The sequence below is a fragment of the Syngnathus floridae genome, chromosome 2 (genome assembly GCF_059516105.1).
Source record: "Syngnathus floridae isolate MCC-2025c chromosome 2, RoL_Sflo_1.0, whole genome shotgun sequence".
NCBI classification, from domain to species: Eukaryota; Metazoa; Chordata; class Actinopteri; order Syngnathiformes; family Syngnathidae; genus Syngnathus; species Syngnathus floridae.
In genome coordinates this window covers 11,298,003-11,313,836 of record NC_142414.1, presented here as the reverse complement: position 1 = coordinate 11,313,836, position 15,834 = coordinate 11,298,003, and the positions used below count along the sequence as shown (strand labels likewise).

The 15,834-nt window shown below is 44.3% G+C and overlaps 2 protein-coding genes across 10 annotated transcripts in view; one reads left to right on the top strand and one right to left on the bottom strand.

The window, feature by feature from the left end:
* The first annotated feature begins 1,600 nt into the window (after positions 1–1,600).
* tp53inp2b (tumor protein p53 inducible nuclear protein 2b) overlaps positions 1,601–15,834 on the top strand; it is a 33,511-nt gene continuing 19,277 nt past the window's right edge. Inside the window, exons 1-2 of one of the 2 annotated variants that reach the window (XM_088369080.1) lie at positions 1,601–1,836; positions 3,343–3,531. The gene's annotated coding sequence lies outside the window, so the exon portion shown is untranslated. Of the gene's footprint in view, positions 1,837–3,335; positions 3,532–15,834 lie in introns of those variants that run through there. The other variant, XM_088369081.1, reaches the window with a different exon arrangement.
* Positions 2,874–15,761, bottom strand: ncoa6 (nuclear receptor coactivator 6). Of its 8 annotated transcripts, XM_088369071.1 has the most exons (18): positions 15,634–15,761; positions 14,136–14,458; positions 13,444–13,599; positions 13,217–13,339; positions 12,667–12,789; positions 11,786–12,601; positions 11,528–11,659; positions 10,327–11,336; positions 9,989–10,221; positions 9,774–9,892; positions 8,588–9,141; positions 8,266–8,499; positions 5,178–8,103; positions 4,290–4,340; positions 4,172–4,202; positions 3,695–3,736; positions 3,331–3,470; positions 2,874–3,238 (listed from the first exon to the last, which is right to left on the bottom strand). In XM_088369071.1, exons 1-18 carry the CDS (start codon positions 15,672–15,674, stop codon positions 3,192–3,194), a joined length of 7,101 nt encoding a protein of 2,366 aa, XP_088225197.1. In that variant the 5' UTR covers positions 15,675–15,761; the 3' UTR covers positions 2,874–3,191. The 8 variants fall into 8 exon arrangements, 7 of the variants coding, with proteins under 7 accessions (XP_088225197.1, XP_088225191.1, XP_088225194.1 ...); XM_088369065.1 differs by having other exon boundaries at positions 9,989–11,336; XM_088369068.1 differs by having other exon boundaries at positions 8,588–9,123; positions 9,989–11,336.

The window sequence follows — 15,834 nt, the reverse complement described above, 5'->3', positions numbered from 1 at the left end:
TTGTAGTCATAGCTTCTTTCGGAGGGCCATTATGACTGTCAACCCAAATGAATGTATGACCACCTCATATTATATACAGTAAAAGCTACAAAACAAACTGACAAATAACTCGTCTTCAAATCAGATGAGTAAAACCTGGTCAAATATAAAAAAAAAAAAGATATTAAAAGTGAAGACAATTTGCAATTCTAGTAATGACACACGAATTTGGTGCACAATTTGTCTTCGCGGGCCACATAAAACGATGTGGTGGGCCGTATCTGGCCCCCGGGCCTTGAGTTTGACACCTGTGATATAGTTGCCCTGAATGTAGAACCCTGTTGTGTTACTCTCTGAATTCCCAGTCCTGGTCAGGTATGTCAATTACCCAATTCTGGGTATCAACTCAATAGGAACGTCCCATTCCTTGGACCTGTCAAAGAGAAAATAATCCAATGAACCCACCCGTCATGACACTAGACACAACAAATTCAATCTCACAAGGTAAGGTCTTGCGGTTGATCATCTCAGCCACTACACTCTGCTGTAAAGTCCACAACAAGGTTGCATTTGTTATTAGCTTCCACAAAGGCCGACAATGTCTTCACAACCGCTGCATGAGAATGTCAACACAAAAGCCTGGCCACTGTCAGGTCAGTGTCTTATTGACCTCTTTTATTTGGATTTCGCACATGTTCAGCGACATTGTACGCCGGTTTCCCATGCACCACCCTGAAAGGTGAAAGCCTTACGACCGGGCAAAACACAGAACATTCCTTTATCCATTGTGCTAGAGGAGGAGGCTAAATATAAATAGCAGTGGGCCATCGGTGAGGGAGGGTGGACCACCTCTTCAGTGCGGCCTGACCCTCCAAACAGCTAACAGCTCCAAACTGACTTCCCACATGAGCCAAGATGCTCCACGGCTGCAACTATGTTGCTGTGATTTAACCTTTCAATCGTTGGATTGAACGTAAACAGAGAAGCATGAATATATTGAAGAAATAACAGTATTCGTGGTCACATGTTTTGTTAGAATATAACATTTGCATTCCTTGCTTTTTAATTTCAATTAACTTTTTAAGAGAGATGCTGCACTTTTTGAGCTTTAAGCAAGGTTGTGTAAATGATCAACATTTAAATTATATCTACTTCATAAAACTCCAGTCAGCTATGTATTTGTTGAAATGTTCATTGAACTTTATAAGAGATGCTGCTGACCCTTGGAACTCCCTGCAATTTTTCGTTTTGAACATTTCGGTCCAATTTTAAAATGAACATGTTTTTTTATTTAAGAAAAAAGATGAAGAAAGAAGTTGTAAATCTGAAAAGCGGATGTTGAATAAACATATGCCCTTTTGGCATTTAAATGAATGTAAGTGTTGGGTTTGTATTATTTAAAAAAATTATGCACCAATATTCCTTTTTACTGCAAATGAATATCCACTTAAAATATCGGTCATCGGCCTCCACGAATAATCAGTAACGGTATCGGCCCTGAAAGAAGAAGAATATGAGTCTATCTCTACTACCGAGACGTGCACATACATCATAAAGTCATCAAGGCCTCCGTGTATTTAGCACTTCAAAGATGCAGTTCCTCAGATTTTATGCACTGCAGAAGTGGCCATGACCTTCTTGGGTCAGCATGACGGACAAGTCTGATTTTTCAGAGCAGGAAGATGACCCAGATGTTAGGGTCCAAGGGTTAAAGGCTGATGCAAGTGCTCCATGTATCAGTCCACGGGAGGACTAATACACATCTGCCAGAGGTGGAAAACTCGAAGAATGCAGGGTGCTGCGGAGCAGAAGACTACTCGGGGAAAACCGGAGTGCAGTGTGTTCATACAAGTTTGGGTGAGTACGTTCAATGTTTTATATTTCATGACGTGTTCAGATGTTGAAAAAAGAGTGACATTGCAAAATGTAGTCTTTTAAATACACACTGTATGTTTTCCTACAACTGTTAGCAGAATTTCAAATGAGCCATGTTTATTCATGGGCACAATTGCTGCTTATCATTTTGTTTCTGCATGCAGGGAAAATGCTGCTGCCACAAAATTAAGTTTTCCACATCATTACTCAACTGTGACTTCATTTATTCTATTGAAATATAAAACAAATGTCCTCATGCATGTTTCTGGGTCTTAAGAAGGTGAAATCATTTATTGTAAATTATGATGAAAACAAATATTTGGTCAATAACAGACATTTAATTCATTCCTTTGTAATCTGAATTTTTGAGGCAATAATAGAGGTCAACTGTTACCTGTTAGTCCTTCACCAGATATGCACACATTATATTTAGTGTTCTGGGCCACTCCTCCATGGATCTCTTGTCGAGCAGTAATGTTTTGGGCAGTGCAGGCTTTCAATTCTCGCCACAGATTTTCTCTTTGGTTGCGGTCTGGAGACTTCCTCGGGGCTAGGCCACTCTTGGTCTTTGCAATGCGTCATCTGGAGCCACTCCTTTAATGAGGGCGTTGTGTTTGGATTCATAGTCATACTGGAAGATCCACTCGTTTCATTTTTAATGTTCTCACTGATAGCTTGAAAACTTCACATGGGCCTGAACGTGAACTGGCTTAAGCAGAGGGACACATCTGACACTGCAGGATTTGATTCCCATGTCAGCGTAGTGTGCTCATGATGGTAACTTTTGTTAAATTGGTCCTAGCTCACTGCAGGTCATTCACTAATGTCGTTTGGGGATTTTTGCTCACCATTCTCATGATCATTTTAATCCCACAGGAATGTTACCTTCCTTGCATGGAGCACCCAAACCAGCCCAGCCAAATAGCTATTTTCCACCATTGTTTACAAATCAATTCTCTAAAAATCCTAAAATATAATTTTCTTTGACATCCTTAAACATACATATTTGACACACTGGCTAAAGCAGTAGAAAATTTAATTCACTTTTAACATCCTTTGCAAACAGGACAATCTCCATTATCAGTCTAAATGATTACTCTAGCATGTAACCCCCCCCCCCCTCCCCAAAACAAAACACGCACAACATATGCACACGTTTTAACTACAATCTCACATTACAGGACGGACAATACATCATTATTGTTTTTAAAACGATCTGTACATGATTTCTTCACCGAGTAAAAAATAAAATAAAATAAAATCACGAGGTGGGACAGAAATCCAAATCAAGTGATTCACAGCAGAGAACAGAAACATAACAAAGCAGACATTTGCTTCTATTTTGACTTCCTTCGTTTGGCCTGGGTGGGACTGGCTCCAGTTTCTGTTGAAAATACACGCCATGAAGTTTAGATGAAATGTGGAAATTGACATTCATCAGATTTGTTGTTGACAGCATTTATTCACTTGTGCTACCTTTAACAACAGCCGCAGCAGTCGTTCCAGGCCGTGCTGATCTCTTCCTGACAGCACTTTCTGTTACCGGCTCTTCCTCCACCTCCTTCTCAGCTCGTGAGCTGCGTCTACTAGGCCCCTTGGGTTTCTCCACAGCGGCCCTGGGAACATCAGAAGACCAACAAACAGAAGAAAATACAACACGGCATTATTAAAGAGGGGGTGAGTTGAACTCTGCACTACTCAGGAAGATAGAATACCGCGCAGGACTCTGCTGTTTTTCCTCATCTACCACAGATACTGTCCATCTTCATCCAGACAGCTCCACTACGTCAACATGACCACCGCTTGTGTCTTTGCTGCGCAAACATGCTCAAATACATACCTTGGAACTAAGTTGATGGGCGTCTTTCTTTTCTTTGCCCATCTGTGATAGAAGTGGAAAAACAGCGGTAAACTATCAACTGTGCTTGAATAAACATGGCTTCACTTCCAAACCATATGAATGAAGTCTCCAGAGAAGAGATGAGGCCATGAAGGTCAGCCGAGTTGTATATATGCATTGTTGCTCATAAGCAATGTCATTGGGTTTCACCTGAGACATGCATTACCGAAGGATTAGTAGACCGTTACATGCTCATCATACATACCATGTGCCGAGGCCACGAGGCTCACTGATTCTCACCATATACCCCGTTGGCAAACCATATGACCTCCCTGAGTTTCAGTGGAGTTAGAAACTTCTAAACATTTCTGAGGTGATTATTAATAAGAAATGTCGAAGTAAATCCCAAGTCTTCAAGTATTCAGCTAGACATCTATTCTACAGTAACAACAGCACTCTTGCTATGAGGAGTCTTACCCTGGATCAGGACTTGGTAAGACCTTGTCACCTGAAAGGACAGAAAAAAATCTATGTAACCAAATTACAAATAAGACCACATCAATTTTCATTTCTCTGCATAAAGTGACACACTCACTTGTCTTCGCAACAGCAACTGGCTCTTGTGAAACATCTTGCTGAACAGATTCTAAGAAATGACAAAAAGATAGAGTTACAACATATTTACGAGTTTGAATTAGGGATGTGCTGATCACGTCTTTTTTGCAGCCAAGTCCGAGTCCTGTGATTTAGAGGATGCAACAAAACCGATCTGATACCTTGGCAATGTATTAAGGAGGGGAAATAAGTGCATCCCAATTGTCTCTTTTTAACAAATATCATATATAAATATAATAGATCATACAGTGGCTGGTTTTCCGTTTTTTTAATATTTAAATGAGCACATGGCATGTTCTGTTTAATGGAGACGGCAACACTGCCTCCCTGCGGACAGAGAAGGGATGACATTTCAACGCATGAATATCTGAGACGCGTGTGGATTTCTTGATAGAGTGATGTTTGTGTCCAAAATGAGTATCCACTGAGCCACAAACACATTTGACAATCCACATTCAGAATTGAATATTTATAAATGGTAAGCCATGACAAATGCGCACACACAATAAAAACCACCTGTAAATCACGTATATATTTGTGAATGTGAAAAACAAAAAATTACGCCTACATTTGTGAATCCAAAAAACGTGAATATCATAAATGTGAAAATCAAATATTAATTTGTGGATCTAAAAATGTGAAAATCACTGTGTTTACTTCCGCTGTTTCCAGCTGTGTTGTAATAATGCATAGTATAAAACATATGCATATTCCCCCGATTCCGACTAGTTGAAAATAAGATGATCAGGCTGGACTTCCAATCATGTGATCGGGACATCTCTAGTTAGAATTAATGTGCGCAGAACTACACATTGAGGACATACAAGTACCTAGCATCCAGCAGAATTGATTCAAAACCTGTATTTACCTGGTGTGGTCTGAATAGTTTCAGCAGGAGCCACTGCTTGTGTAACAGTGGGTTCAAAAGACCCAGGTCCAGTCTGAGAAAGAACTCTGCTTGCAGTAGCAGCAGAGGAATTTGCAGGTGGGATCTCCTGAATCAGTCCAGGTGTGGCAACAATTGGAACCAAAGATGATACTGGATTTTGAACTGGACTGCCTGTAGAGAGCAAGGTCATAGAGGAGGCCACAGTGGTGGTACCAACTACACTGGTGATGGGATTTGGAGACGTTGCAGCCTGGGTGAAGTTTGACAGTACAGTTGTAGGAGGCAATGGAGCCTGGGTAGGAACAGTCACCTGAGCAGGAACCGAAACAAAAGAGGAGATTGACGGTGTCGTAAGGTTTGGAGTGGCAGCGGTGGTTTGGGCCACTGAAGGCTCAGTTGGAACAACAGGACTAGCAGAAGGGTGTAAGACTTGTGGGGGAGCAGCCACAATGGATACCTGAGCAGGTATTTGGGAATCAGCTGTTCCAGAGAGAGCTATGGTCACTTGCAAAGGTTTACTTTTTATTTGGGCTGTGGGTGCGGCAGACACAAGGCCCTTTCTTACTGTGTTCATACTGTTAGGACTTGAGCAAGGTGGAGATGCAATGGGAGCTTGAAAGGAGGAGGACGTTGAAGGGCTTGGAAGAGCTGGCTGGCTGACTGGTGGACTTGATTTTTGAGCTTCAACTACATTTTCTATTTTGGGGGCCCCGTGGTTGATTTGCTGAGGAGTTGAATGCGTACCAATTGGGGTAACTGAGGACACATTGGTGACAGTCTGAAGGTGTCCGACAGTGCTTCTCGGGAGTTGAGATGCGCTTACGTTTGCCCCTGATGACTGTGTGGAACTCGGGGCAGTAGAAAGTTGGATGTTTGCCGTCGACACTTGGATGGGTCCCACCATAGTGACTGACTGAGAAACTACTGTGGTATTGGGCGAGACAGATGTACTCGGGACTTGAAAAATGGGGTTGAATAACACAGGGGTGGTGGTGATAAACTGTGCTGGTCGAGTTACAGGTGTCTGATGCCGAATATCCTGTGGCCGAATATTTTTGTTCGGTAGAGCCACCATTGTGGAAACAATAGATGCAGGAACTTGAGATGTCGGGGCAGAAGTCATTGGGTTAGGGGTGACAAATACGGTGATCTGGTTGGAAGAAATGGAACTGGACGAAGCAGGAATCTGTATGACAGAGTGAACACTTGTAATAGGTTTCGAGCCCGCGCCAGATTTGAGCATCACGCTGGCTTGGCTTGGACTACAGCTGGTGTTTGAACCGCTGCTAACGGCTAACGGATGACTGCCCGGAGTGGAAGTCGCTGGTTTAGGGCTTACACTCTGGACAACATTTGTGTTAGTGAAGGTCGAACAAAGGCTAGTAGTTGTACTTAAAGTGGAAGTGATACCAGGAGAGGATAAAGGGTTGTCGTTACTGCTGGGGGTGGTATTGAAGGTCACGTTGGGCTGCATGCTGTGGCTGCTAGTAGGAGTTGACAAAGGAGGCTTGGCTTTCGTGTCTGATTCAGTAAGAGTGGCAGATGTAGCAACAGGGGCTGGCATTTCTGCACTTAACTGAAGTTGTCTCTCTGGATCCATGGCTGACTTGGGGCTGTCTTTTGTCATAACATCCCTAACCATATTACCATGCACGGGCCGAAGAGGTTTGTTCGCGACGTCTAGAAGCTGGTTGAGTGAAGTGGGAGCGGGCCTGACAGCCACTGTTCCTCCAGACTCTGGCAGTGGCGCTTTGAGCGTTGACTGCCTATCCGCTGCTTGTAACTCCAAGTCGGATTTCGGCTGCTGAGGAGCGGAAGGACGAGGACTTGTCATCCGTGGAGCCGATAACTCCCGCACAGGCTGAGGATGCGGCTGAGGCTGAGATACCTGACGTTGCTCGGACGCCATCATTATCTGACCTTCTCTGCTGCCCTCAGGAGGGTTACCTTGCAAACCATGGAAGGGACTCTGAGTCTGTTGTGTCTCCATGCTGCCACTTAATTGCGATACTGGATTTGGTGTTACTGATGTGGGGCTTAGCATCATGGTTTGCCCCTGAGCATTAACCAGCTGTTGAGGTTGGGGAGGGCATGTGATGGCCACTTTAGGACCTTTCTGTCTTCCAGGACTTGGTGTGGTTGATTTACGACTTGAAGCTGGGCTTGACCTTCGACTGTTGCTAGGACTGGCCCGTTTACTCTGTCCTCCAGACTGCTTGTCTGGTTTAGAGCCTCCCCCACCCGCACCAGTAGAAAAAGGTGGTTGACTGTTGCTAGCGTTATTTCCACCACTTCCACTGTTGCTATTGTTGCCTGGTAAAGTCAAGTTTGGAGGCGCCTGTCCAATGGCTTTCAATGTTGTTGGATTAAGGCCCTGTTGGTCAAATCCTCGGTTTAGGTTTGCCTGTCTGGGTGGCAGAGGAATGTTGATTTTAGGGGGAAATAGCCCAGCAATTGAAGCATTGAGCCTTTCTGGTGAAAGGTTGATTTCTGAGGGCTCAGTGCTCGGTGGACGATTAGTTGGGGTGAGGGGGTGATGGTATGGCCTGGGACTGGCCCTGTTGGGGGTTTTTGGTCTGGAACTCTGTGAAGTTGTTGAAACGTTAGGGAAATGAATGCCGGACATGGGTGCTCCTTGTTGAGGTTGAGTGGGTAATTGTTGTTGAGGACTGGCTCCAGTGTGCTGGGCCACTGATGACGGAACAGGGCCTTGCTTCATCACGTGGGTTGTGGAGCCCTGGTTGGCCATCATCTGTTGGGTGCCGTTTCCAGACTGCATGGCCATTTCTGCACCACTTGGCCTATCCTGCTTGGGGTGGATCCCAGAAGTTGTCTCATCAGATCCAGTGCTTTGGGGACCCTGGCCTGGATCAGGAAGGGACATTCGTCGAGCAGTACCTGCAAGCTAAAATGGAGAAGACAGTAGAGTTGACTCAAATACACTGCACACTGATAATAACTTTTTTTCTTTGTATGTAGAAACTTTGACTTGACAAAATGTAGCTTTCCTTAACAATTAAGTATTTTCTTGAAGAACAGTTGCCATGAAATCACCAGTTGCGCTCACCTGGGGATTTATGATCAGGGGCATTCCTCTTGTTTTGTCAGGTGAAGGCGCTAACCCTGCATGTCCTTGAAGGCTGATCATAACAGGCATGTTCCCTTGCTGTGAAACCGGGAGTCTTTGTGCCTCAGGTTGATTGCCAACGACACGAGGAGGAAGTTGACCTCCTGGAGCGATGGCCATGCGATTCTTCTGCTCTTGCTGCATCTTGAGCATCATCAACATCTGCTGCTGTTGCTGCGGATCAAGGTTGAAATCCAGCAGGATTAGATCAGTGGGTATCTATTGCATATTGCAAAATGATCTTGCAGTTTAATACAACTACCTGTTGTTGTAGATGCTGCTGCTGACCCTGCTGCTGTTGCAGCTGATGGTGTACCTGGGATTGGCCTTGAGCCGGAGTCTGTGGTCCTGTCATGCCTTGCTGCCCTTGAGGATTCTGGAGACCTTGCATTTGCAACTGTTGCATCTGCTGCTGCTGCATCTGCTGCTGTTGTAATTGTTGCTGCATTTGCTGTTGTTGTTGAATGTGTTGCTGTTGTTGAATTTGCTGTTGTTGTTGTTGTTGTATTTGCTGTTGTTGTTGAATTTGCTGCTGTTGTTGAATTTGTTGCTGTTGTTGTATTTGCTGCTGTTGAATTTGCTGCTGCTGTTGAATTTGCTGCTGCTGTTGTTGTTGTTGAATTTGCTGTTGTTGAATTTGCTGTTGGTGCTGTTGAATTTGCTGTTGTTGTTGCTGTTGAATTTGCTGTTGCATGTGTTGAATTTGTTGTTGCTGCTGTTGCGGTTGCTGTTGCTGTTGCTGCTGCTGCTGTTGCTGCATGAATTGCATCGGTACCTGCTGCAATATCCTTTGATCACCTGTTTGACCAGGGAATACTTGGGGCAAACAGATACCAAATGGAAATATGTCAACAAAGGTACAAAGAACTAGCTACAGCCTACAACTGGACATAGAAACTTAGCATCTCTGGTTGCCTCACACATATCCAGCTCTGGTCCTCGAGGGCCGCTATACTGCCTGTTTTACGCCTCCCTTGTTAAACACACCTAATTGAAATAATATCAGCTTGTCAGCTGATCATTTCAATTTGGTGTATTGGATAAGGGAGATGTGTAAAATAGGCAGGACAGCGGCCCTTGAGGACTGGGTCTAGCTAGGCCTGGGCTATATGAAGACCAACAACCCTGCGATTGACCCTATTTAAAACCAACTGTACTTAACTGAGCACAACATGTACTCACCGCAAAAATGTGTTGTTTTTAGCAATGTCACCTGAAATCATGCCATTTACTATTCTACTCCTTTAACATGCCACTAAAACTCAATGGACATTACAAATAAAATGACACCCAGGCAAGTGGATTTGTGTGTCATACCTTGGTTCAAATTTGCCTCTAAAAAATATAGCATAATCAAATAAATACAGTATGTTTATGAGGCTAATTAATATCTATTTAATACAATGAATTTAAAAATATTCTAATGAAAAAAACCTATTCCTAAATACCTGCCGGCCTGTTGGGAAAGTCAGCGAGCTTTGTACCAGAGTTGTCCAGGCCTAAACTCGGTTCGCCACCAAAATTTTGCAGGTCCGAATCCTCCATAGTACCAGCCACATCCATACTACTAAAAATATAAGAAAAACATTTGTCAACTTGAATCATAATGGTAATGTACAATATGCTTTGAAACCGTCTTTTTGTTGCCAATAAAACTGGTTACCCAGGTCCCTCGATTTGCTGAGGCCCTTCTCCATCTTTTGGCTTCTTCTTTCGTGCAGGTTTCTTTTTTTTGGGTTTGACCTGATTGCTCCCGCCTGCTTGCTTTCCTCCTGGTCCAAATTGGCTGGCTGAGATATCACTCTGCAGCAGATTTACCAGCAGGGGGCTTGTCAATGTTACATCTTTACTGACAGGGAAACCACCTGCCTGTGCACAAGGTCCCCCCATTGGAACCTGAGCCGGGAATTGGGAGTTAAAGTTCATGCCATGACCAGCAAAGTGTCCATTTCCCATTTGCATGTGCTGAGGGCCCCCCATCATGCCTTGTGCCTGCTGTACCTGCATATCAGGGACCATCTGTTGGACCCCCAAATCGCCTGTCCCACTACTGGGATCTCCCAATTGATGTGGGTGTGCTTGAGCTGTCTGTTGTTGTTGTTGTTGCTGCTGCTGCTGCTGCTGTTGCTGTTGCTGTTGTTGCTGCAACATTACTTGCTGCTGCTGTTTCTGCTGCTGCTGTAACTGCTGCTGTTGCAACTGTTGTTGGATAAGAGGATGACCAGCAGGAAGCCTCAACTGTTGCCCGTGCATACCCATCATTTGATTAGGATTGACACTAAGTGGAACCTGTTGAGGCTGCTGCTGATTCATCTGCTGGTGGTGGTGTTGCTGTTGCTGAAGCTGTTGTTGCTGCTGCTGCTGCTGCTGCTGTTGCAGTTGATGTTGCTGTTGTAACTGTTGTTGTTGTTGGAGATGGGCCATTTGCTGTTGCGGTGTCATCTGCTGTGGGCCAACCTGGCCCTGGAACTGAGGCATGTTGCCTGGAACGTTTGGTGAGGGGCCACGCATCATCTGGCCAGGCATGACCCCAGAAGGTATTTTTCCTCCAAATGGCTGTTTGTTGCCTTGCATTTGGTTTACGACCATTTGTTCCATCATGGAATTCTGTTGTTGTTGCTGCTGCTGCTGCTGTTGTTGTTGTTGCAGGAGCATTGCCTGATGCCCTTGGCCTCCAACCATCTGACCCTGCCCATGAATCACCCCCTGGCCTTGCTGAGGCATCATTTGCTTGGGTGGGGTCATCCCCCCTCTCTGCCCTTGACTGAGGGGCCTTGAGAGGACAGTCTGACCTCCACCCTGGCCTTGAACCATCTGGCTGGGGGAGGAGGACACGGGTTGGGCCTGATGCTGGAGGCCTAAGATCGGGGTCTGAAGGCCTGGCTGCTGTTGCTGGGTCATGCTAGGCCCAGTAGCTGTACCTGGGGACTGACCTGGATGGCCACTTTGTACACCCATAACGTTGGGTTGGGCATGGATTGAATTTGGTGTGGAGGATGGCTGCTGGACTCCTGATGCAAAGAGTGAAGGAAAACATTGGCAGTATTGTCGTAAACAGGTATTGCAAACATTATCTAATGTAAAAAAAAAATACATCCAAAGCACAAGAAGTATGCAAATACATTTTTTCGGAATATGCACTTTGTAAAGTTTAGCCTCAAAACTATGGTTTAATTACAGTGATCCATTGAGGGTATTTTACCTGTATGGGTCAATGTTTGGCTGCTCTGTAGCTGCTGATTAGATCCTCCACCGGGGGCTCCTGGCATGCCGGTGCCCACCTGCCCTTGAGCAAAGTTTTGGGTTGGATAGGCCATTGGCCGTTTCGGTATACCTGTGGGCAAAATTTGTTGACTTGTCATCTCAATGCCAAAGTAATTCTTATGATAAGTGGTAGAATATATATAACAGATGATTTATTTATAGTCACAATTATATACAGCAAAGAAAAGTGCCCAACCTGGATGAACTTGTGCTCCTGGTTGTCCGTGTTGGGGCATTCCGATGAATCCTTGTTGCATGTTACCTTGTTGGTTGAGGGCTGCTCTTCCTGGTGAGCCAACACCCTGTGGAAAACCCTGCGGAGTTGTAGGCCTCTGAGCCATCATTGGGGGAGTTCCAGGTGAACCCTGTTGAAAAGGAGATGATGAAGACCCCGGCGATTTGGCAGTGAGATTCCCTTGGGGGCCACTTGTAGGTGGAATGGGTGGAGGAGGTCTCGGTGGTCCTACGACACTACCAGGGCCAACCTGTGGAACTTTAGGCTGAGGAGCAGCAAATTGGCCCATTGCCATCTGTTGTTGCTGCTGCTGCAACTGTCCTTGTCCCATAGCATTGAATACCTGACCTGCCTGTTGACTACCAAATGGATAAGGTGGTGGCGGGTGACTGGGCGTCTGAACTGTAGTAAGGGAGGGAGGGCGTTGAACCATCTGAGCTTGAGGTGGAGGCTTCCTCCAAGCAGGACCTCCTTGGGCAGCTGGTGTCTGGAGGACTCCAGAGGGGTTCCAGCCAGGAGGTATAGCCATTTGGCCTTGTGGGTTGAATGGGGTTCTGGCTCCAAGCTGAGAGAGTTGCGCTTGCTGTTGGGCCTGTTGCTGTTGGTGATGTTGTTGTTGAAGTTGCTGTAAAGCAGCAGGGTTGATTGGTCTGCCAGCCTGCAAAGCCTGCATGTGATGGGCAGCCTGGGGAGGAATGGGGCCATGGGGACCAGGCTGTTGATGCTGAAGCTGCTGCTGCTGAACTGACATGCCTGGCATCATTGGATCCATGACATCTGTAACAGCATAATGTATCATTTTAGCACTTTTGATCAAATGTGCATTAGAAAATATCTCCAACCTGTCTGTGAAGCTGGTCTTGCGACACGTGGATGCATCTGTCCACTATTACCTGGCACCAGAGCTTGACCTGTCATGGCTGAGCCTGGGGGGACCATGGAAGGATTTGACATCCTCACTCCTGCTTGTGGGAAAGTAGCATATTAAACTTCAAATGCAAGGGTTTTTGTGATCTGAGAAACCAAGAGACCAAGAGCGGGTTGGACGATATGGCCAAAACATGACTGATGCACAACATCAATGTCCCATTTTAGAGTAGGAGCAAAATCGGCACAGTTTCAGTCTACTGAAGGGAAACGGCTGCGTTTTGTGTAACCTACCTTTTTTCTACTGCTGATTAGAAAAGAATGGAAAGGCAAATTCAAACATTTTCTTTTTCTGGTTAAAGGAGAGTCTATTCTTTCTCTTGGTAGTTTGGTGTATATTAAATACTGACCATAATATCTCGTGGGTCTTGAGATGGAAAATTCCATAACTAAGTTCTATAGTACTGGTAAAACAAACAACAATTGTTGCAATTTTAGATTTTAGCAACAAAAGAGCAGCAATACCTTGACCAGGCTGACTTGGAAACCCCACATCCATTCTCATTTGGCCAGCGGCTCCAATTGGTCCATTAACTCGGACTTCTTGTCCTCGATTTGGTCCCCCTGCAACGTTGATGGCCCCCTCTCCTAAACAATAGAAAAAACAGATTTATTAACACTTGTTATTATTACTTAGTTTTCCGCTCTAATCGCGTGTTCAATGGTTGTGAAACAAGATCTGTGTATCTGACCTTCGATTTGCACTGAAAGAATTCCCAGTTCTCGGAGCTGCTGCTGGTGGTTCTGAGCCAGCAGTCTCAGTCGTTCAGCAGCATCCCGTGGAATGTTGAAGGTAACACGCACGCTGTTCCACGGCTCGACATGCTGTGGCTGAAGCGTCTTTGAGTCTAGAAGAGGGCAGAATACAACTTCCAATTGGAGTGTATCGGAAATGGAATCAACCTATTTTTATTTGAACATAAAGAAAAACAACGGGCAAACCACCACCTCTGTAAGAAATATCTATCGAAGACAAAACTCATTTCAGACATGTAGCAAGTCAGCTAATGTGGATAGAATTGTGCATAAGCACGATGTATTGGCTCATTCATCAACTAGTATGATAGAGAAAGGCATCTCCTTTTTATTCTGAAATTATCACTTCATGGCAAAGGAACTGATGGGGTAGAAGACATTTTTAATTTTCCACAAATTAACATAACTGGGTATTAATTGTAAAGTTCCAACATATGTTCTGCCTGTAATTTACATCTTTAGCTTATTCATGATAGATTATTTCTAATTGGCCAATTAGACATGATCTGATTTTTTTTTTCCCCTAACAAATATCGACCTCATCCTCATAAAAATCCATTATGGTCGGGCCCTGCTAATGACAAGTTTGATCAGAAAGAAAAGATGGGTTTAAGTAAAGCATACTGACCCATATCAAGCATATTGGGTATACCACTGAGCACAGTGTCAAGTTTCATTTTGAAGTCTTCGTCTTCCATATTCCCTTGAAAGGCAACAAAAACAGTAGAATGCGCTCCTGCCCCACTTGTGCCTTCTGTGGCATCATTGTGGTTGTCCTCTTCAGTCTCAGGGCTTCTGTGGCAACTGTCAACCTCATCGCCGACACCAGAGTCCCAATCTGAGTCACTCTCACGCTCCAGGTCCTCCTCAGACCGTTGGGACAGCTGAGCTGGAGTGCCTCGATGAGCCATTCTCCTCTTTGTCTGGGAGTGGCGTTGAAGCCGTTTTATGCTAAAATTGCACATAAGAAAAACAAGTGATTACAATTTATTCCTGATTACCACTGATATTGTCAAATGCTTAGAAGAATCAGCAACTGGTGGTTTTGAGATTTCATTGTAGCCTGCACAGGTTCAGTATACCAAAAGCTGGATTTAGCAAAACAGCTCCAGAACACAAGTTAATTAAATTGTATTTCTTTCACTGTTTACAATGATTTACTGCAGCTCGTCGGGAATTGGAAAAGAACCATATTATTTGACACATTTATTGAAGATTGAACAGTTACGGAGCTGAACAATTTCGATGTAGCTGGTGACGCAAAAATAATTAGAGCCCCACAAAAAAATATATGGTTGGGGTAAGGAAAAGTAGGATGATGATAATTCAAATGTCAAAAGGTTTAAGAAATCTATGTTTGAAAAACAAAAAAAAAAACAACAACAACGTTACTGGACTGTCATAGCCCTCACGGCCAGAGCTGGAATCGGGAGCCATTTAATGTAAAAACCAGTACAATCATAACACGGTAGGCCAAGAATTATTCACTCCGACAAATCACCAATGAGAACCATTCTACCTTCTTATTTAATATTTCAGTTCTGTCGAATTCACATTCATGCACCAAATACCCCGCATGCACCGAAAAGATATTCGGGCACTCGCAGTTAAGCAGCATTACAAAATAAAAAGCTGTTCTTCTTGCATGAGTGACATTCATTCAAACATCTTGCTGGCAGTAAAATACGTGTTGTTGCAGTGTATGTTTTGCGTTAAAGTGATGTGTCAACGCACGAAATGCTCACATTATCTAATATAAGCAGTAACTACAACATAATAAAATGATCGGCCCTGCAGTTGTAGCGGGCCATGGCACAAAGCCTTGGTACCATGGGGGGTGGGGGGTCTCGATCAGAAATTCTGCATAAATGTATTTTGCATTGCTTCACGATAAAGTTAGCTTGTCGTGTAATATATTATATATTCGAAACTGATCAAGTCTATGACCAGGCTGATCCTTCGAGCACCCAAGCAAGCAATCAATTAGCAATAGCCAGCGACGTCCAGGTAATTCACCACGGATGCTTCGAAAATGCACATAATAGCTTCTGAATTCTTTTGGAGGTAAACGGATCAGCCACGCCTTGTTCATTGCAGGATACTCAATGATGAGGAAAAAGTCTTACCACACATAGTTTCTCTGAAAATAAATTGGACCTGTCGACATCTGCTAGCCAAATTAGCTAACAAAACAGGGTAGCAAAGAAAAACATATTAAGCAGTTAGCGTTTCCGTTTAGGCTTTTCAAAATAAATCGAAAGCGTGTACACACGTAGCCTATACACAAGTTTGATCATGTCCACAAAAAGCTAAAAATAAAAGTAAGA